This window comes from Bacillus rossius (genome assembly GCF_032445375.1).
Source record: "Bacillus rossius redtenbacheri isolate Brsri chromosome 4 unlocalized genomic scaffold, Brsri_v3 Brsri_v3_scf4_2, whole genome shotgun sequence".
NCBI lineage: Eukaryota > Metazoa > Arthropoda > Insecta > Phasmatodea > Bacillidae > Bacillus > Bacillus rossius.
Window position 1 is genome coordinate 50928088 of NW_026962011.1, and position 22604 is coordinate 50950691.

General features: G+C 38.1%; 1 protein-coding gene across 1 annotated transcript in view; it reads right to left on the reverse strand.

Moving 5' to 3' along the window:
* Positions 1 to 22604, reverse strand: part of LOC134542323 (tRNA (adenine(58)-N(1))-methyltransferase catalytic subunit TRMT61A) — a 186009-nt gene that overhangs the window by 157947 nt on the left and 5458 nt on the right. Inside the window, exon 3 of the mRNA XM_063386473.1 lies at positions 22232 to 22504. Coding sequence (XP_063242543.1) covers positions 22232 to 22504 — 273 coding nt within the window. The remainder of the gene's footprint in view (positions 1 to 22231; positions 22505 to 22604) is intronic.

A 22604-nucleotide genomic window follows, 5' to 3' on the forward strand; every position in this document is an offset into this window, starting at 1 on the left:
GAAACAAATGTTAACACACAAACAAAATGCCTGATGGGAAAAATGCACAAAGTAATATTTCTTATGTGACACTCCAAGTCATCAAGCCACAGTCACAGACAGAATTCAGCCTCACGTGCCATAAAATACGACTTTGCTAATGAATACTTGGCACAACAGCAATGCAACGTAATGCGAATGGACCTTAAATAACACAATAATGCTCAGAACAGTTACTGAGTTCGAGATACAGGGTGAGCCTTAGTCTAACCATTTAACTTAATTTCTCTGACCTTAACATATATTTATTTACCTGAGTATATCAGAAATGCAAAACTCATTGACAAGTCCAATGTTCTCCCTTTTTTCCCCGAAGGTGAACACCCTGGATTTCCCTAATTTTACAACTTCTACTGACAAGATGTCAAAAGAGGAGGCGTTTCAAAAAGAACAAACGTATCAGCCAAGCCAGCAATTAGTTCAAGTTCACACAAGTCGAACCGATAGTAAAGTCAGTTATTTAAATCAAAGAATAGCCATGCTCTGAAAATTCAGATGATAAGCTGATGCTGGTGAAAAAGTGGAAAGCAATGATGATAAGTTCCCAGGGTAATGCCGTTACGGCAATCCTTCACTTGAGAATTGAGATCGGTAGATATAGAAATTTTTTTTGGACACACGCCACTGCTGGTTTACACTTTATGGCATACAGCAAACCTGAAGAACGGACAAAGAAAAAGGTGAACACACAGACACACAGAAAACATGCCAAAATCAGCCGATGCCATATGTTAAAAGCACAGACAGCACAGAGAATTCCGTAGAAGGAATTGTTCAGAACAATATAACAACACAGATGAATACAGTGAACAGACGACGAGACATTTGTAATGAGAACAGTAAATACAAACAACAACATTTCTTTCTTTGTCCGTTCTTTAGGTTTTCTCCACGACCTAAGGTGTAAACCAGCAATGACGTATGTCCAAAATCATGTTTATAATCAATCTCCCCCAATACAAGAATCGTTCAAAGACATGCAACATCTTAATTCCTTATTTGTTTCAGGTTATGCTCCTAATACAAGAAATCAAGTCGTTTAATTTTTCTTTTGTTACTGTCATAGTCCGAGTCCCCTGAGATCCGACTGTAAAAGTCATACGGTAGAATAAATATTCGGCCAATAAAACGCTGCGGGAATTTTAGCCGCGGCGGCAGAAACGCATCGTGTGACACCGGCTTTAAGTGTTTCCCAAGCGAAACAAGACATTCAGTAATGTACCAAATAGGTTGAACAGTCTGCACTTACCCGCTTCACAGTTCAGTTTTAGAAATTCTAGACAATCCTGTATAAATTTCTGCCTCTTTCTCTTCCCTCTTCCACAGTGTGTTCGGGGGGCATCATTAAAGGGGTAGTATCCCAAATTATTTTGTTTCTATAATTTCATGTTTTTTTCTTATGTTTAAAATAAATACAAATATTTAACTATTGTTTATAATTTTTAAATAGTTAGTATTTAAATTCAAAAAGTGTTTATTTTATGGGATGTATATACTTAGAGGCACATTTACCTTTCAACGCAAGCATGAACTATGACCGTGTAATCGTGTGGTATACAGTTTTGAATTACTTGTACGTGTTTATTTTAAAAATATTTTATTTGTTGGCTAACATTCGTACATGATTAAAGATTCTGTTCTGAAATCATAGAAACCTATTTTTTTTTTAGGGTTATGGAATAATATAATTTTTATTTATATATGCATATAGTAAAAATAAATAGTTTTACGGCAAAGGCCACGTACAAACTTTCTATTTAAAATTGTGCACCACAGGAATTCATTCTCTCGATTCATGCCAGGATTAAAACATAAAATGAACATTGTGGTTCTTAAAATCATTAAATAAACACCTATTTAACTGATGAAACCATACATATAACAACATACAGTTATATAAGCAGGACAATTCTTGAAACTAGCCCTTTAAGAGAGCGTGCCACAACCCGGGCAGCTGTGTGATGCAAAGTCTGTACGTCAAACGATATCTCGGAGAATATTGCTCCTGCACATTGTCTGAGGATAAGGAAAAAAATTGTTCCTGTGAAGACTAATCAAAAACGCATGTTTTTTAAAGACCATTTTACAAAGGTTATAAAAATATTATATTTGCACGAATCTCAGTCGAACTAAAAGTTGTTACAAACAAGACACACTGCACCTTGAAACCCCATCCTGGTGTATGGTAAGAGCGGTTTGAATTGCCGGGTGCGTGGTTAAGAACTGGCTAATTAAGGTCAGACATGAATACATTTTCAATTTGTCGGGCCCTTGGGTGGCAAGAGTATGTTTGAGCAAGCGACACGAGGTGCAACTGTAGCACTTCTGTGACACGGTCGGGGGGGTTTGGGGGGAGGTAGGCAAGGGACGGTAGTTATATCTAGGGCCAGGCATTTTTCGCGAATAAATCTTAACGCCTATTAGACAGCAACAAGGTATACCCGTACCAGTGGTTTCTCCCTTGTGATTGGCGGCCGTCTGCGGGAGAAGTCATTTCCTTATTTGACCGAGCCACTCAGGACGCGTTTGCTTCCGCACTGAACTACTGCGATTGGTGTTGCAACAATCGACATGCGCCTGAAAGAAATTCGCCCAATCACGAAAACACAGACGATGCTACAATGTTTTAACTTATAACTAGAGACCGGAAAAATTCGCGAATTCATTTCGCGATAGGCTAAAATACAAATAATTATACCTCAGTGCTGCCTCTGCTATTGGTTTACAACTCATCTGGATGACTCTCGGCCAATGAGAAACGCCCGACCAAAGCTTTAACGAATCACAGGCTGCTCTGCTATGTTGGGAAGTCTCACAAGACAGCAGCCAATGAGTGGGTGACATTTGACCTAGTGTACGTAGAACAATGGAGTTCATCCTGCAGGTAATTGAACCCGCGAATTTTTCCGGTCCCTACTTATAACTAATCTCGGAATCTTTTCGCGAAATACGCATGGCCCTAGTTATGTCCCAAAACTCTACACGACTGTAGAAACGAGTCGGTACCCCCCCCCCCCCCCATCAGTGTCCGGGAGCCTCCCGCGATCTTGGCGGCCGCAGCCGCCTTCAGTCCGAGCACTTGGGGGGGGGGGGGGGGGAAAGAAAGCCCTAAAGTAGTTACGAGCGCGGTGGATGGTGGATGGTGGATGGTGCGTGCGCGCGTGGTTTCACAAGTCGCCACGTGTGGCTGTGGCTGTGTGCGCGGTCGGGGCGTGTCCCTCGGCCTGTTGCCCAACGCGTGGCGCAACGCCCCCGCCCCCCTCCCCACCCCCTCCCCCTAGCGAGTGCGTGAGGCTGGCTCCTCCACCTCGTACCGCGAGCAAACAACCATTACCCGACCCAACAATGTCAATCGATCTTACAAGTGGCGATTAGTTCACACGTCCTTCAACTTAAAACTTCTTCAGACGCGTTATGAAAAAAAAAAAAATGATGAATGTGAATTTTTACGTTGCGCGGGCACCATACAACGAAAATGTTCACAGGATGAAAAATAGGCTACTACTGAAAATGCTACATACAAATAAAAATTATATATGTGGTTTTAAATCTTATAACTCAGTGTCGCTTGCAGAGAGTGTCTGTGGAAGGTTTAGAAGGCTCCTGGACGTTTCCATGGGAGTTTTTGTGAGGTTATGTTCCCGTATGTATAATTTATTTGCATTACAAATTTTATAAATTACATCATTATTTAATTAATAACTAAAATTAATAATTTAGAATATAAATGCATTGATTTTCATAATTATTTTTAATTGATCTCGATTATTTTACTAAATTAACGAATTGATTTTTACACGTGTTTATATTACTACTGAATACTGAGTATCTATTTAAAAAATTTATTTTGATTGAATTTATACTTTTCAACAGTATTTATAATATCACTCCAGTCCCTTTATTATTTAATTGTAATTAATTATTTGCATGCAAAATTAAAGTTAGTATTATATTACGTCAAGTAAGTATAACTTCTAACGCGCGTACATAAGTACACGCACCCATTTTTTTTTAAAGTACTTCGACGTAAACGCATCACTTCTTGTAAAATTATGTGATGGTTTAAAAATGCCCCAATGCTTGTAAAGTACAATGAAACGGTCACATCAGCGAATCATTACTTAGAGATGAAAAAAAATATATCCATACGGTCAATAACTTGCTGCGTAAACAGGAAGATATCAAACAACAGACAATGAGAACTACCAGACCTGTGACATGGCGAATATATAATTATGCATGTCGAACCCAACCCACGTACATGTCTCTATGATCATAAACAATTTTTTTTCACATTTCGTGCAGCCATTCCATGTAATTTCAATCAGGTATTTATAATACTGAATATATCTGTAATGTATACTCGCAGAAAACTAAACCTGTAATCAAAATATCTGAAAATACAGGAAAATAAGTCGCTCAATGTCAGTTGATGAAAACACTTATCTCCTAAGCTTACTGACTGTTGATGAAGACACCCTTCTCCTAAGCTTGCTGCCTATGTTTCTGATATAATTTTCTCTCCGACACAACAGCTAAGCACGCACGATGTCTTCGATATTTGAATGATTCTTTTAATGGGGAAGATTGATTCAATTTTTTTTTTAAATACGACATAAGATGTCGACTTCATCCATATTGTTGTAACGTAGCTTACTACAAATCAACGCACCTCGATCAAGACAAAAGCCTAGAGCTAACGTGGAGAAAACTTTTTTTTTATCCAATGCGGTATGAGCATAATGTGTATAATATGTAAATTATGCATTTATGTAACTTGTGCAATGTTCTTGTACCACTGTATAGCAAAACACCCACTGGAAAAATCAATTCGTAGACAAACAAGATTTTCCTATATTTCACACGTTGATTATTTGCACAAGTTGATATCAAACAACTGCGATTTAAAACTTTGCTGTCCATATTATTTAACCCGAATGGTGTATAATATTGCACTATTTCTTTGTGTCAACTGGGCAGTGCTGGTTAGTAAGTTTCCTATAATACGACGATAGTATTTTTATATGCAGTACTTCTTAAGATAAAGTAGTTAATACTGAGTCCTATAATTTTTACATTAAAATATATATGTATATGTGGTCAAAATGTACTTGGAAAACTACATCAACTAATCAATGAGAAAAAACTTAAAAAAAAAAAAAAAAAAAACTAACAACCTTCTGAAGACCTAAAAATAAAATTTACTACCGAACAGCAGAAGGCGAATCAAAAACAGAACACCGAGTAATAAAATGGGAAACATAAATTTGTAGCACAAACTGAATATTTTATACCCAGATAGAAAACATATAATGTGTGTGTGACCAAAGCAAACATAAAATGTCGTTTTTATTATAAAAATGTTTTTGCCAAAATAATAATGCGTAAAAAAAATAAAAGAAAACAATGATCACGATGAAGGCACTATAAAGAAGCACTGGCAACTGTTTCTTTATATGTTTTGTGTACTCCATGTCTATTAGTGCATAAACAGTTTAATTCTGTGTGTTTCAGGAAGAGATATATGTTGCAATGAAAAGTCGCTTCAGCTGTTACTACTTCAAAAATCAGACTGAAACGAAAATTCAATATGAATAAAGGGCACTAAATTTATCAGAAAAATGACTATTAAAAGTGTGTGTCCAGTTCAATGTCATTGTTTTATATTTACGTTCCACACAGTTGAACAAGCAGACTTTTGGAATAACTGAACTTTCATAAAATAAAATAAAAATATGTATATCGCATAATTTTTGCGTGATTTTCTGGCAAAATAGCATTTTAAACATTTTTTGTGCAGTATGGATAAGGATAATGAAATGGAATATAAAACTAGAACTTTTTAAATTTAAAAATATTTTACTGGCTGCTATGTGACATGGTTTAAATTCTTTCGGGAAAATTTAGTTAATTTTACCTGGCCCTTTTTAAATTCATCAGAATTTTTATGATTTTAAAACTCTAAATGAAATTAAATATTTTTTCTGAAGGAATTTTAAAACATAACATGGAGTAGCCGCTATTGCTTTTAAACACAAAATGTTTTAGTTATTTATTATATTTGGTTATCCTTGTCCATACTGCACAATAATGTTAAAAATCCAACAAGTATTACCGCGTGGAACGCAAAAATAAAATAATGACCTGTAACGGGATTAAACGATAAAGTGGGATTCCAGAATATAATTTTTTTTGACGTGACGTCTAATAAATCGATGAACGCCGGCTGCACGCACGAAAAAGTGTCCCTTTACGCACATTGTCCCGTTTCGCTGTGTCCCGTTACGCTCATTTTATATTGCTCTTTGCTAACCTGAACCTCCTAGCATTGCGACCGAGTCCGTGGCGTGATTCTGTTTTCATGCATTTCAATGTAACATTTTCATTGCTCTTTGCTAACCCGTTCCTCCTAGCATTTCTGCAGTCCGTGGTGCAAATATATTATTTTTGACTGCATTTTGGTGTTGGGTAAGCCATTTTCCTTCACATCATCCTTGAAACACTCCCATTCGTTTCCTACTTTTCCTATCATCGTCCTATCCTTAACAGAATAACACAGATTGGAAGAAGTTAAATAGCAAACATGTATAAAAGTTATAGTTAAAATAATCTCTTCGTTAAAGTAATAAATATATTTGAATTAATGAATGCAAATAAAAGTAAATTTATGAATTAAATTGTACATTTCATTTCACTCCTTCTTTGTATCCATACAAAATAGTGATTAGTCAATAAAAATGATTCAATTTTATTCATAAAAGTATGCAATCATTTCATCAATGTTTTGCTATGACGTTGTCACGTTAAACTATCGTCCGTAAACCGACTTTACAGACAACCAATTTTTTATAAATTTGTTTTCTGTTATATTCCAAGGTTTCAAGCATTTTTTCAAGGTTATAAATATAAAATGCGAGCTTGAAAACGCATCAGTTCATAAGGTTTAGGCATTCAATATAACAGTTTTTGTGTAAAACTCCTGGACAAAACAGATGTTAAAAATTACTTTTCCCTTCCATATAAACCTAGCGCAGCTTCTAGTGAATACGCTCAGAATTTTAGGGTTTAAGACAATATTTTTTTAGTGAAGATAGGTTACCCACAATAATGCGACTTTTAGCTACCATTATCGTACTTTATTTTTATAAGTTTTGAGTGAAAATTGTATCTTACACCTCATCCAATATCCGCAGATGAATTGTTTAACTAAGTGCTTTATTTATTACAATTATCTGAGATCAAACGTTTATCTAAAAATTACAAAATAAAAAAAATTCTAACGACGAAAGAACCAAATTTTCGCTGGTGGAAGGCAAAATTTACATTACACGAAATGCAATATTTGGCCGTTACAAATTCGTGAAATACAACATAAATTATGGTTGTCATGGTAATTTTTTTTCCTGTAGTTTACAATCTGCGCATTACATCTTAGTGAAAGGAACGCAAGCGTGTATTTTAACTTAATGTAATAATTTAACTTTAACAATTATCTATGATTAAGTTTTAAAACAAAATGTTCGAACATTGTTAGCATCATTTTAATTTTTTAAAATATTTGTGATTATCTAAAAAAACTAAAATGACGCAAAAAATATGCTTAAGATGTTCAAGGATCCTTATAATTGGTGTATTGTAAATAGATTTTCGGTATACAAATATTTGGTAAATATGTATAAGCATGCTACAGAAAAAAAAATACTACGAAAGCTTAAAACTATTATTATTTTAACGTTTGAGAATATGTGTACATCCACGACATGGGTAATATTCAGGAGAAGAAGAAAAAATACAATTTTTCTGCTTGCAAACAAAATGTATGGCGGAACCTTGATCAACTAATTCCACAGTAAATACACACAGGAAAATACTACACGACACAAAGACCTAATGTCAGAGAATAAAATAATGGTATTAAACTATGTGAGCAATGGAAAAGCTGTGCCTGAACTACATGTGCAAATGCTTTTTGAATTTAGATGTAATTTGAATTTAGATGATAAATATTTTCTTACAACAAAAAAAACTGCCACAAAAATCTGTAATATAAACTATTACGTTCGAGGAACATAGGTATCGTGGTATTTACCCGTTTGGAACACAGCCTTCCAGAAATATTTATATATTAAATTAGTTTTCAAAGCATAACTGAGCTTCGCATTTATAAATATAATTTTTGGCTTTAAAGTTTGTTATAGTTTGCATTTTAGACTCCATATGGTGCCCTCGAAGGACTCCCTAAAAGGTATTAAAATCTGGAATGGATGAATAACTACAAATTTATTCTGAGTAAAAACCATGATTCGATTTAGTGATACAGCTTCACAAATAGTATATAATATACGCCTACATACCTACAACCGTTTAAATTTTCCCGAATAAAATATTTCCATCTGCCACAATATTAAGGAAGTTTAAAGAACTGTGTGTATGCATCTGTGTATGTATGTACATATATATAAGAACTGAATATATATACATATATATACACACACACTCCTGATGAACCCCACGTGTGAGTTCATATTCAACTATTGTAATAAACTAATCTGAAAAGCACGTACTTATGAGCGATCAAAAACGAACAAAAAAATATTAACTACAAAATAATTTCACAAATATGCCTATTTATCAAACCTTTAGCATTAGTAACCGTAGTACCAAAACTACAGCGAGAAATGGAAATGCAACAAAAATTATGATTTTAATGAAAATAATGAGCAGAAATAATACAATGTTAATAGGGTCTTGGTTTTTTTTTAGCATGCTACGCTGAATTCTCTTCGATGTGCGAGTAAAACTAAAATAACAGACACCATAATAATAAAGATTAATTATTTCCCGCGGATCACTCAATAAATATAAAAAACTACGACTATTCGCCAAGAACAATTACACTACAGTCTCGTGTAATGACTAATTCATTTTAATTCCATATCATAATAAGGAACTCATGTGATAAATTTTAATGGCTGGCTTAAGCAATAAGCTTAATCATTTATTTAAGAGATATGAATCACAGGTAGCTTATGGCTTTTATTAAAACCGCTACATGCGTGGACGGTGGACTTATATCTGAAACGTAGCAATAGGATTTATTCTCATTATGCATGGAACGATTAACAACACAAATTTTGTAAGATATCCGCCAAACACCTATTCACCGTATGCCCTATACCTACAACTGGAAACATTATTCATTTACGGGACGTGAGTTGAGATTAGCCTAATCTTAAAATCTAATATCTAACATTTGCCACCTAAATCTAACTGTAACTACCACATGGTTGTAATCATCAATGGTAACCAGAATACGTTTCTACGCATTACTTTTAACGGAAGGTTTTGAAGGTGAAAGAAAAGTCGATGGAGAACGTTGCAAAATGGCGGCCAGTTGGACAGGTTAGAGCGCTAACAGTTTCGCAAGCACGGGTCATTCAAACTGAAAAATATATATATATAATTTTACTTTAGTTTTGTAAACGAAAACAAATAACAAACGCATTTAATTTATGAAATATATCTAAAATGTAACATATTTAAAATCAAAATTATACTTATTCAAACAAATTGTAAATTAATTATGTTGGAAAATTCGTTATATATTTAATGATAAGAGAATGGATTTATGAAAGAAAAAAGCAAGGTCACAATAAATACGCTTATCAATATCAGACCTCGCCCACTGTAAACCACGACGGTTTACGGCAACGCCTGTGAGCATGCAACCTGCGAAACGCAGTTTGTCTGAGCTAATGATGTGAAGTGCTGCGCCATCTATGATCCACAAACGGAACTACTACGACCAGTCGCGAGTAATGTAACGATATTGCGCTACAACGTTTGCTCAAAACAGTAAAGAAAATAAATCTAGACGTTTCTATAAGACCTAGTTATTACCTAGTATTCCGTCGGTGCACAAAAGCTCGTTAATTAATAACGAACGCTTTTCCCAGAACCCCGTCGCGGGAATTTCAAGCCAACTCACACCTGTTGCCTAACTTCGCCACTTAATTCATTACGTACCAGAGACAGTTCGTGGGTTTAAATACAGAAAACGGCTTGCCTGCATTTAAATTTATTGCTCTAGCCACTCTTTGGCAACCCGGAAAATAAACCAGAACGGAAAATTGGGAGACGGGTTTTAATAAGAGTTGAGCTCGCTCTACCATAAGTTAAAAGGCGTGATTTTGATCCGGGGGGGGAGGGGGGGATAAAACACCTTCCCTCGATATCCTTAAAATAAAAACACAAAATCGTTTTGGAAATGAAATTCTGCGTACGCTGCTACATAAGTTGTGTAATAGTAATTTTGTTTAATTTTCAAATTTTCACTAGATATACAATGCATAAATATGTAACGTGTTTTTTTTTATGTATGTTAGTTTATTTTAAAATCGAGAAATACTGCAGTTATTTTGGGATTACTGTTTTTATGAGACCAAAGCTGCCTCAACTACTACATGACAAACTAGTTTGTGCTTGGCTTTTCCCGACTTATTTTCCATTACTCACTGCCGGTTTTTCCGACCGTGAAGTTTGGTCTTAGGATTCTGCATCATTTCAAATATTTTGTTCACTGCAATTCCTCATCCGTTTCTTCATCACCACGATGTGACGAGACCCTCAGTCCTGATTCCATTCCATTGCAAGTGTTTCGTTTTCACGGCGTTTTTGGTTTAACAGCGTGTCCTCACAAATCCTAAATTTTAAATTTCACAAGACTATTTTTCTAAAAGTAATTCACCCATTCTGCGATTTTCTGGAAGAAATAAAGAAAATTTAGCCTCCAGCATCTCCACATCTGGCCTAGAATGATATAACAAAGATTTAAATCAAACAGAACTTTGAATACGCCAGATTTTAAAGTGTAGATATACCAATATAAAAAAAAATTGAAAAAATATCGGTCTAGGTGTTGACAGACTCGAGCACATCATCCCCTCAAATTGCTATAACTGTAGTAATTTCAATGACTTTCCCACGATTACAAGTAAATTCCTCGTATTTACCTAAACTAGTCCAACTTTCCTGACTTTCCCCCAACTTATTCCAACTTCCCTGACTTTCCAAAAGATAGATATCTTCTTGAATGAATACAATGTTGGGAAATTAAGTAAAAACCTTAAATTTTGGTTTAGATAAAGCTTTCATTTAAGTACAATTTAATTGTTTCCTGATGCAACCCTTTTCTCCCTTCCTTTCTTAGCAGCTGTGACTCCAAATGCGGTCACATAAGTCTCCATGTCGCCCCACCCCACAAAAGACTGTCACGGAGTAAATTTGTCGCCATCTGAGGAAATAACCCCTGGGGTCAGAACTAATTAGTGCGTAGCCTTGCAAGCCGACCTGGAAGAGAGGTGACCAGGAAGAATGGGGAGATAACACATATTTGGAAACCACCCCTCCTCGTACATCAGGGGTTATGAAATCTAGCAAAACCTAACAACCTCAAACAAAAAATAGGCAAAACATGTATATTCATTTCCCAGTAGTTGTTTTCGGTGGCCGTTATCGCTAATCGCCTCGCGTTCATGTAGTCGCGGGTACTATGAACACCTCCAATAAACTCAAATTATGAGCGCCATCAGCATTTAACCAATCTCCTTATTCATATGTGCATAACCGTGTGACGTAACCTACCTCCATTTTTTTCTTTCCGCGTTTCCGTACTGAGCGAGACAGAAGTAACCAAAGCAACCAAGAAGTAGGCATAACATTACCTCTAGTCCCGCTAGAAAACCCGGCTCACGATACTGAGAGAGTATTAGACTCGCAGTGAATAGAAGTAAACCGTAGAAATATGGCGTAACCTGACTGGAAAAATAAAACACACTCGGTTAACTTTTCTTCGGTTTTCGTTCTCCGGCCACAGCCGAGGTTGATGACACGGCACAGGGGAAGAGCACACACTCCGTGGTTCACTGCAACACTCGTCACACGAGTCGCTCTGAGCGCGCTCCTGCTCTTCTCGCGTCTAGGCTGTTCAACTCACACTTCTGATGTCTGCTCCATTTGCACTGTTACACTGTTGAATAACTTGTGTTTGCAACGAAGTTTAGTGGCCGCTGCAAGCTAAAATAATTGTTCCTGTTGTCACCACAAAATATTTGGCACTCTAAGAAAAAATGTTTACTTGCCTCAAAAAAAGAATTTTTTTTTCACGTGCATGACGCAATGTTTTGACAACTCATTTACTCGTTTACACAGAATCTTTTATTTGGCCGAAAAATAAATTGTGAGAGTAAGTAGATATTTGTTCCTGCGTATGCAAGAGAGTATTTGTCTTGAACAAATCTTTTCCTCAATGTAGGGTGGATACATGGCAAAAATTTTTATTGGATCACAGACACGTTTCTCCTTCTGTCGAGTGGCACGGTAGTTGGGCGAATCTTCCCCGGACACAGCTACGCGCGCTCGGCGTTGCGCCACACGACGGCCATCCTTCACCGGCGAGAAGCGCGGGGGCTCCCCCCTACCACGCGGTCGCGCGGAGAGCTCGCGATAACATCGGGCCGCGCGAGACGCCGCAACGGCCGCGTGTTCGTTACCCGGGTCAGGGGCCCTGCGAGCGACGCGGAGCATCGTCCCGTCGAAGGGACACTGCCGCACGGGTCGCGACCCGCGCGCCTTTATACGCGGCCGTGTCGGACCGGGGGGCGAGCCCTCCCGGAGATCCGGGACCGCCGACGAAGGTCTGCCGGCCGCTTCCGACGGCGGCGAGCCTTGAGCGGCGCGCCGGTCGCGGATCTGCTGCGGCCGGCAGACCTTGGGGCGGGTCTCGTCGAGCGGCGCCCGGCCTCGCTGCTGCAGGTCCTGGCACACTGCCTGGCTGCTATCAACTGCGAGGAAGACCAACAACTAGCGAGCATGGATAAGACCAACAGCTAGCAAGCATGGATAAGATCAACAACTAGCAAGCATGGATAAGATCAACAACTAGCAAGCATGGATAACATCAACAAATAGCAAGCATGGATAACATCAACAAATAGCAAGCATGGATAACATCAACAACTAGCAAGCACGGATAAGACCAACTAGCAAGCATGGATAAGACCAACGGCTAGCGAGCATGGATAAGATCAACAACTAGCAAGCATGGATAAGACCAACGGCTAGCAAGCATGGATAAGACCAACGGCTAGCGAGCATGGATAAGATCAACAACTAGCAAGCATGGATAAGACCAACGGCTAGCAAGCATGGATAAGATCAACAACTAGCAAGCATGGATAAGATCAACAACTAGCAAGCATGGATAACATCAACAAATAGCAAGCATGGATAACATCAACAACTAGCAAGCATGGATAAGACCAACTAGCAAGCATGGATAAGACCAACGGCTAGCGAGCATGGATAAGATCAACAACTAGCAAGCATGGATAAGATCAACAACTAGCAAGCATGGATAAGACCAACGGCTAGCAAGAACGGATAAGACCAACAACTAGCGAGCATGGATAAGATCAACAACTAGAAGCATGGATAAGACCAACGGCTAGCAAGAACGGATAATATCAACAAATAGCAATCATGGATAAGATCAACAACTAGCAAGTACGGATAAGACCAACAGCTAACAAGCATGGATACGATCAACAACTAGCAAGCACGGATAAGATCAACAACTAGCAAGCATGGATAAGACCAACAGCTAGCAAGTACGGATAAGACCAACAACTAGCAAGTACGAATAAGAGCAACAACTAGCAAGCATGGATAATACCAACAACTATCAAGCATGGATAAGATCAACAACTAGTAGCATGGATAAGACCAACAAATAGCAAGCATGGATAAGACCAACAGCTAGCAAGTACGGATAAGTCTAAAGAACACCCCTCCGCTTAGTAAATTAAATGATTACATGAGTATAAATTAGAATACCCTTTGCGAGATTCTTGGCTTCTCGCAATGAAGTAATCGAACCGTATGGACTAGGCCATATATTAGGCTACATGATTTTACAAGTTGTAATTGTATCATTGATTACTGTAAAAAACATGTAAATGTATATAATCTTAATTTTTTAAATTTTTTATTAATAAATTACATGTATACTCTCGCCGGGAATCGAAACGAGGACTGAAATAAATTTAAGTAACTAAACATTTGAAGTAAACAATTTTTTTATATACTCTTTTGGGTTTTTCGGAAATTTTTGGCCAAAAATTGAAGAATTTCAAGTTTTTTCGGTCAAGGTCAAAGTAATGACCTCTGCTGGGGCTTTTGAGAAAAATTGCCCTTCTCTGTAAAAAAAATTTAACCCTCTCTAAGGAAAATTATCTCTGTCGGTAAATTTGGGCCCTCTGGATTTTTTGAGGGAAAAAATGGGAAAATTTCCCAAAAAACAGAAATTTAAACCTCGAAAGGAAAATTTCTAATAATTTCGAGGATGTTTAGTCATTTTTGAGGAAATTTGACACCAAGATGGCCGCCGTGACGTCATGATGGTCCGTCATCGACTCCTTCCACAATCCACAACCAGGAAACAGCCGCAGGAGCGCCATTTGTATTCCACTCGCCTATGATAGTTTATTAGCCTGTGTACAGGCACAATTCAGGAACTCTGAGGAAGAAAACAGCCAAGACTTACGGGGAAATCGATATAAGGATGACTCCAGTTCGTCCGTGCGCGTGTGCAATGCTCGGCCACTGCGCCATCTCGTTTGATGTGTAAACGTTAGACACTCATTCCGGCAATATATGCGATAGCAAATTAAAACATTAAACATACGAGGGTAGTTCAAGGAAAACAAACCATTCGTTTGGTGCTTCATGACACACATTCGCAGTCACAAAACAATTTAAAACTACAACTATAATTGACTTTTCGACATAACCACCACACACGTTGAGACATTTATCATATAGTTTAACACACTGGCAGGTACACGCATATTTATTTTTCTAAAGGAAGGCGGCCGGAAAAAATCGCATTAATTAAATTAAAATCTGTGTATTCAACAACTTGACATCAACAACAAAGTTTCTGGACTGTTACATTACCAATCTCCAGTGGCGTAGCCAGGATCTGTGTATGGAGGGTGTTAAGAAGCATGCCCCCCCCCCCCCCCCCGTATTAAAGCGGGGGGCCCGGAGGTTCTCCCCCCGGGAAAATTTGGATTTTAAGGTGTAAAATAGTGATATTTTAGCAGTTTTCGGTTCTTAAATTTAAATATTGTAATGGTAAAAATTTTATTAATTTTAATATGAAATTTGTTTGAGTGATGAATACGAAATTAATTAAAGATTTGGTGCTGGGGGGGGGGGGGGTATTTGAACCCCTAACTCCCCCCCCTGGCTACGCCCCTGCCAATCTCAACATGAGCCACTTCCTGTGTAGCTTCCTGTTCCTGGCTTTTGTAACAGCTCACCCTGCACCACCAAAAATAACATAACGCTTTCACAGGAATATCACAATTTTCTTTCATAGTCTCGGGGTGGTGGAGGGAATATATTCCTCCAATTTCCCCCTCCCCCCTAGTTTTGCGTCCACCACTGGTTTGACACGTATTGAAATAATACATTTTTTTAATATCTGCCGTCTTGAAATGAAGCCACTGTGTAACAGCATTGCGTAACACGCTGTCGCTGTCGGAAGCGGTGCGACGCAAGCCAACATCTGGTGTGCCTGAAGAAGGAACAATCACTCGGTGCCAAATCTGGACACACTCCACTTGGCGGGATTGCCTACGAAAGCGTTCATTAACTAATGCAGCGGACGAGTCAACTCCAACACAAATCTCCTAACCTCACAGCGCCACTGGAATGATGTTGCTACATGCGCCAATTTCTCGTACAAGCGCAAACGGAGATTTTTTTTTCTTTTTCTTTTCAAAAGTACCCTCGTAGATGGTAGGTACCCAACTGGCTGTTGGTCTCGAAAGCGCATCGTCAAAGCATTCGCACCAGAATTCTTCTGTATATTGGGAAAATCTAATTGTTATTGATTTATGAATGGTACACTAAAAAATACGAGTTTTAACACGAAGGCTACATACGAACAGTTCATCGAAAACAGTATACCAAATGATTTCATACTTTCAGTAGCCCTATAAGCAAGTTCATTAAAACTATACAGTACGTAGAAAACACCTTTATAAGCTATTGAAAATGGTTATATTATGAATTTTTAAAATCACGTGGAAAAAAGTTATATTTTAGAAGCAAAATAATTAAAAATATTATTCCTTTAAAAGCCCCGTCTACCTAACCACACTTACGGTATGCAGGGCTTCAGAAAAAAACGAAGCGATTTGAAAATTGCGCATGATATCCGAGTGGCAACTGTTTACAAAAAATGTTTAATAATACGCTGAGGGCGGATGAATATTTTTGTTAAATTTTTTAAAATTGAAAATGGCTAAAAGACGTGTATTCTAATTATTTTTTTTGAATGAAACATTCTGTCCACATTCTTGGAAGCACTCAAGGAACTTTCATTAAACTTTTATCTTAATTTTTTTCCAGTGTAATATAAAGCTACGCCCACACAGGACGCTATGCTCGCTATGTTCTCTACGCGAGCAAAATACAGCCAGCTGCATCTCAGGTGCCACTGGCCAGTGTGTCGCTGTGTTCGCTATGTTCGCTAGGTTCGCTAGGTGGGCGACATCGCCAGGTGTTTGGTTCTCGACTATTTTTCTAAAGCGCCGCTGACTTCGCGCATGCGCAGATAAGCAAAAACATCTGTTTTCGCGCGGAATTATACTGTACTTTTGTATTTGCTTTCAATAAGTATCGTGTAGAAGGAAAATTTTATTGAAGACGTTGATAGAAAGTGTGATATGCGGTATAATGCCTGGTTTTTGACTTCAAGAGAATGCTATCAAACTTGAGTTGTATGTATTCTGAAATAATCCATAAATTTGGTTTCTTCATCACGAGAAAGTGCTTCATCGAATGAAGATACTTCTTTTTTTTTTTTTTTTGGATTAACTTCCATGAACCCATTTTATTTTTTTTTTACGTCCACATACTGTGAGAGGCCAACAGTCTGATCCCACGGCGCGCGTCCTCTCCGACATGATCCCGCGTGGCGAACACGGCGTGGCCTCGCCGTCAGATCGTACGGCCAGAACACAGCCTGGACGAGAGGCGAGCTCCGGCGGGGAGAACCCGGGAAGCCTTCTTTTCACAGACGAGAGAGCCACACCCGAAGTTCCCCCAAGTTCATGCTCGCTTTTTTTTTCCCCCGTTCTCTCACATTGTATAAACCGGCGTGGCATTAAATTTTGCGGTCTATTAGGATAGGTTAGCTACATTGTAAATACTTCAAAAAATTGTGGATGGTTGGTTATATTAGGTAAGTATAGCTACATTAAAAATACTGTAAAATCATTTTATGGTTGCTTAGCAAATAACTTTATAATATGTAGCTATCCAGGGCTAGGAGACAGTTTACATGATTTCACAGTATTTTTAATGTAGCTATCCTAACCAAATCAACCGACAACAATGTTTTAAAGTACATATTTATAATGTAGCTAACCTAACCTAATTGACCATTCATTAGTTATCATGAGTTGTCCAAAATAAACATTCACGGACACACGGCAAACGAAAAACATGGCGGCGTACAAATAAATACCGTTGCCTTGTTATGGTCTTTCCTTTTATCAACACCGCCATATTTATTTACAATGAACCAAATTAAAAAAACTCCAAGATGCACAATCGGACGTTTGTCTCTCTCTCGTCTGTGAAAAGGAGGCTTCCCCCTCACATCACGAAGTTGCAACGAACGTGAGTATTCGGGTACGTCCAGAAGGACGAGTGAATCGTAGGCTTCCCCTCGCCGGGCAGCAGACGGCGCACGTGCGGGCTGACGGCGCGCAGGTAACGAGGTAGAGGCGTCGGCCCCGATCCGCAACACGTCGCGCTCGCCCCACGTCGTTAGCGAGCACATAAACCAGCACCCTCCCCCTTCCCCTTCCCCTTCCCCTTCCCACGCCCTCGCCCTGGAGCGAGGTGGTCGGCGGGGAAATAACTAGCCGCGTAAAGAAATCAATGTCTGGCAGTTCGGCACCGCCGCCAACTACGAGCTCTCCCTACCCCACCACCACCTTCTTACACCCTTCCGCACTATTGTTTCGCAACAACCAACTACAGAAATTTATTATTACCGACCGACGACTCGCCGCTTCTCACAAACCATTATTAACAACAAAGCACACTTGTGAACACGAAACTTTAGCAGTGCTCTTCCTGTACTGTAGAGAACTGTGGTGTCAAGGGGAAGATAACATACAAGCCAAGAGTTTTGCATGTCATCTCAATAAACGGTCTAGGCCTAAATCCATACAATAAGGAGAAAAGTAATTTTTCACAGTTACAATTGCTTCCACAATGAGCAACATTTTAATCTGGAAGAGGAGAAGGGGGTGCTATAACTCACGCTCAAAAACGGAACAGCTTGTGGAAGAGCAGGGAGGGGGGGGGGGGGGGACACTTAAGACTGGCGACCGAAGAGAATTGAATAATATAACACAGTCAATTCAAGGGCTAACGCCTATCGGGCTTCGAAGTGGCTAATTTTAATGGCCAACAACTGTATTAAATGCTAAAACCATCTGACACGTTGGCTTTAAAGGCTCAAGCCACCCCCCACCCCCCCAAATCCTAACTCTTAAAAGAAAAATAAATAAATTGAGAGGTGATAAGTCACCTAGCATTCAATGTGTCACAAATGCATATGTATGATGTAAAAATCTTAGAGCAGTTGGAAGGGTGTGAACCTATGCTAGGGGTCGTGATGGCTTGTTAGTATTTCCTTGTTGGTAACATTTTTCAAGGCATCGTCTTCCAAGTTCTCATTCGATGACAATGGGATTCAAAAGGTACTAATAGACTGATTTTTATCAAATATTTTTGGAGTAATTAGTTCTGTTTCACAAACAAAATTATTGGCTATATGCTACTGAAGTAAAAAAACTGTAAAAAAAGTTAACTGTACTATCAGTATGTTTAGAAAATGTTACATTCAGAGGTTTTCGTAAGCATAGGGGTATAGAGCTTAATAACATTCAACATGGAGTAACAAGCACTTTTTCATTATTAACAAAGGCTTCACAAACTTGTCATGCAAATAATAAAATCAATATTCCTACCCTGTTTACAAATAACACTGAACTAGGAAAAATGAGCCTGGCATTTTTACCATGAAGGTCTTGTTATCTGGAGTAACAGAGTACCCTTTTTTTATTTACAGGGCATTCTTCTTTGAAAGTTCGCAAATTTACTGCAATTTCTAACTGTGTAACAAATGTAAAACCACAGATTGCAGATAATCATAATAATCTGTCCACCATGAAGCTCAATGCCACTTTGGTTCTCCATTAGGCCTCATTCAACATCAGGCCAATGTAAATATAATGATGGGATTCTCGACACCTTCCCATTTCGCTCTTAAGTCCAACAAAAGACAGAATTTTTCATTTCATAATTAAGTCAATTATTTAAACAAGATGCGTAAATAACAAAATGAAAACACTTATAAAATATATAGCAACAAAGAATTTTCTGGCCGCTATTCAGAAACATAGGCCAGCGTGTTTTACCGTAGGCATTACAAGGGCATTTCCTGGGGAAGAGCAAAGAGGAATAGGGAAAGGGGATAGGGAAAAATTTAAAACAAGGAGCAAAATGGTATAGTTAGAGAAAATTTGTGATTAATCCTCATAAATTATTGTTCAAAAATTTTTTTTTAAAAAACTGATGTTTTCCCTTTTATTGTTTATAAATTTATGGCATCAGGGACCTTCCTCCACCATTGAAAGAGGAATTACAAAAGATGCAATTTGATCCGGTCTGAAATCCAGAACGAAAGCTTTCCACAAATAAAAAACATCAGTCCCCGCTGAGGATGGAACCAGGGACCTATAGCTGGCCAGACAGAAGCTCAATCCACTAAGACATCAGTAGAGACCTGCAAAATTCGCGGATTCATTCGGTGATAGGCTAGAATTCAAACACATATACCTCTTAGATAATTTTGCTATTGGCTTTCTGTTCATCTGGACGAATCTCAACCAGTTATAAACCCTCAACCAAAGAAGGATCGAATCACAGACAAACCAGCTGAGACGACTTACAAGTCGGCAGCCAATGAACTTGCATTATTTGCCTGAGTGTATAGGGGTATGTGCAGTCTATCCTGAAGGTCATCGAAACCGCGAATTTTGCAGGTCTCTAGCCATCAGGTACAACTTCTCACAGGTATGATGTAAAAGATTTTAGGAAATTGGGAAGAGAAGAGGAAATTACTCAAAACCCAATGTACCAAGACTTACACACTGCTTACATCTGGTAATTAAATTTTTCATCGAGCTAGCATTTGAAGCTTAAAATATTTTGTACAAGCCATTATTTTAAATAAAAAAATTATCCCTTTTCTGCTCAGCATGCAGTCATAGAAAGATTTCTAAGTTATTATTGTTTATGGATTAATTCCTTAAACCTCTATAAAATTCTAAGAATTGTACATACAACTAATTCTTTATGTTGTTACATTCCAGTTTGGCCCAGAAGGCAACCAAAAATATTAACTTTCTGATCCATCTGAAAACTTGATAACGTTAATATGCAATGACTTAAAATTACTTTTGAGGTTAGTCTTTTTCATCAATACATATTAGGATTAACTATTTGATTAATGGAACTGTTAATTCTAAGTGTTATGAACTTTTTAAACATGACACACATTATTTATTAATATCAAATTAAAAGGTCAATAGGCGGGGATTAAATTTACTTTATGAGCTATGTTTAATTTTTTTAATGTGCACTAATGAGAAATGTATGTGGATTAAGCATGGAATAAGATATTACAATATTTCTATATTATAGCATTGTATAATGCATTCATTATATATACAATATATACATAATATATACATGATTGTAATAATTACAGTTTTGCACATTCTAATTTACTGTTATTTTCAATTATTAAGAAGGATAATGTTTTAACAAAATTAAACTTCTGTGTCTTAAAATTCAAAAAGTATGTACTGGTAAACCAATTTTGTTAAACAAATACACTTGGTATTAGTTGGGTTTTTTTTTTTAAGTTTACACGTATTAAAGTTTTGTAAAAATAACCAAGACAAGTTAATGTTTGATAAACATATCCTGCTTTTTGCAAGATATTAATGTTGAAGGACTGAAACACATGGATATAAAAAAATTGGGAAAATTTTACATATGCAAAAATAAAAATAAAAAGTTTCATTTTAAATACTAATGCATCTGCATTTGCAATGTGCTTTCTGAATCTGTTGTTCAAAGGTAAAGGTGCTTCAAATAAAAATGTTTAGGTGTGTAAGAACAGTTACTTTTGTGTAGCACCTCATGACTGCTGAATTTGGTACTAGTATGAATCTTAATGCTATTGGCATTGCTTACAAGAGAATGAATACATGGGTGGAATGTGAAAAACAAAAATAAACTCTGGTTAAGTTTATTTTAGTAATTGGTTTCTGCAGATCATCCAGATATTTTAGCCACCAGCATTCACTATGCACAAGCCATTTTATTTTTGGATACCAGAGATAAACGTGTTACGGTAATCAATTCAATGTTAGGAAAAGAAACTATTCTAGGTAAAAAAAAATTAAAGCTATGACTTAAATATGAGGCAGTGTACCTGCAGGTGGTCTTAACTACAGTTACTTCCACATTCAAATTGCCAATTGGAACCACGTGCAAAAATAAACTTCTGATTTCAGTTTGCATTCCGGCAAATATTTGAGGTGTTAATAGTAGTTGAGTAATCGAGGTAACACAGTTATAGTCAAACACCGTTTAAATAAATTACTAGAGACCTGCAAAATTCGCGGATTCATTGACCTCTAGGATAGACTCCACAGTCCTTTAAATACTCGCGGAAATGACACCTGTTCATTGGCTACTGACGCGCGAGACGTCTCAACTAGGCTGTCCGTAATTCGGCACTTTCTTGGTTTAGAGTTTCCCATTGGCTCACAGTTTCCCCGGATAAAGTGTGGACCAATCGCAGAAGCGGTACGAAGGTATAGTTGTTTCGATGCTAGCCTATCGCGAAATGAATCCGCGAAATTTCGCACGTCTCTATTAATTACGCGTTGAAAAATACTTTGTTTTTTTTTTTCATAAGTTTGGAAAGGCTGCAGGGGAAATTATGTCCCGATGGGCTACGACTCACCGCACTCCTTCATGACGGACACGGCGTGCGGGACGGCCTCCCAGGGGTGGGGCAGGTCCAGGAACACCGCGTCTGCCGTCCCCTCGAGCTGGGGGCCGAACCCGTCCCCACACACGTCGCGCTGCTCCACCGTGACCCACCGCCCCACGCCGTGCGACTCGAACTCCGCCGTCGCGACGGACGCTCGGTGGGCGTGGAAGTCGAACGTGTACAGGTGTCCGTCCGGCTTGATGCACCGGATCAGGGCGTGCGACAGAGAGCCGCTCCCAGTTCCTGCACAAAATAAAAATGAAAATAGTGCATTAACGTAAGATGTATCGAGAAAAATTGGTCATATTTAAAACCACAATTTAAATTTTTTTTAATAAATTGA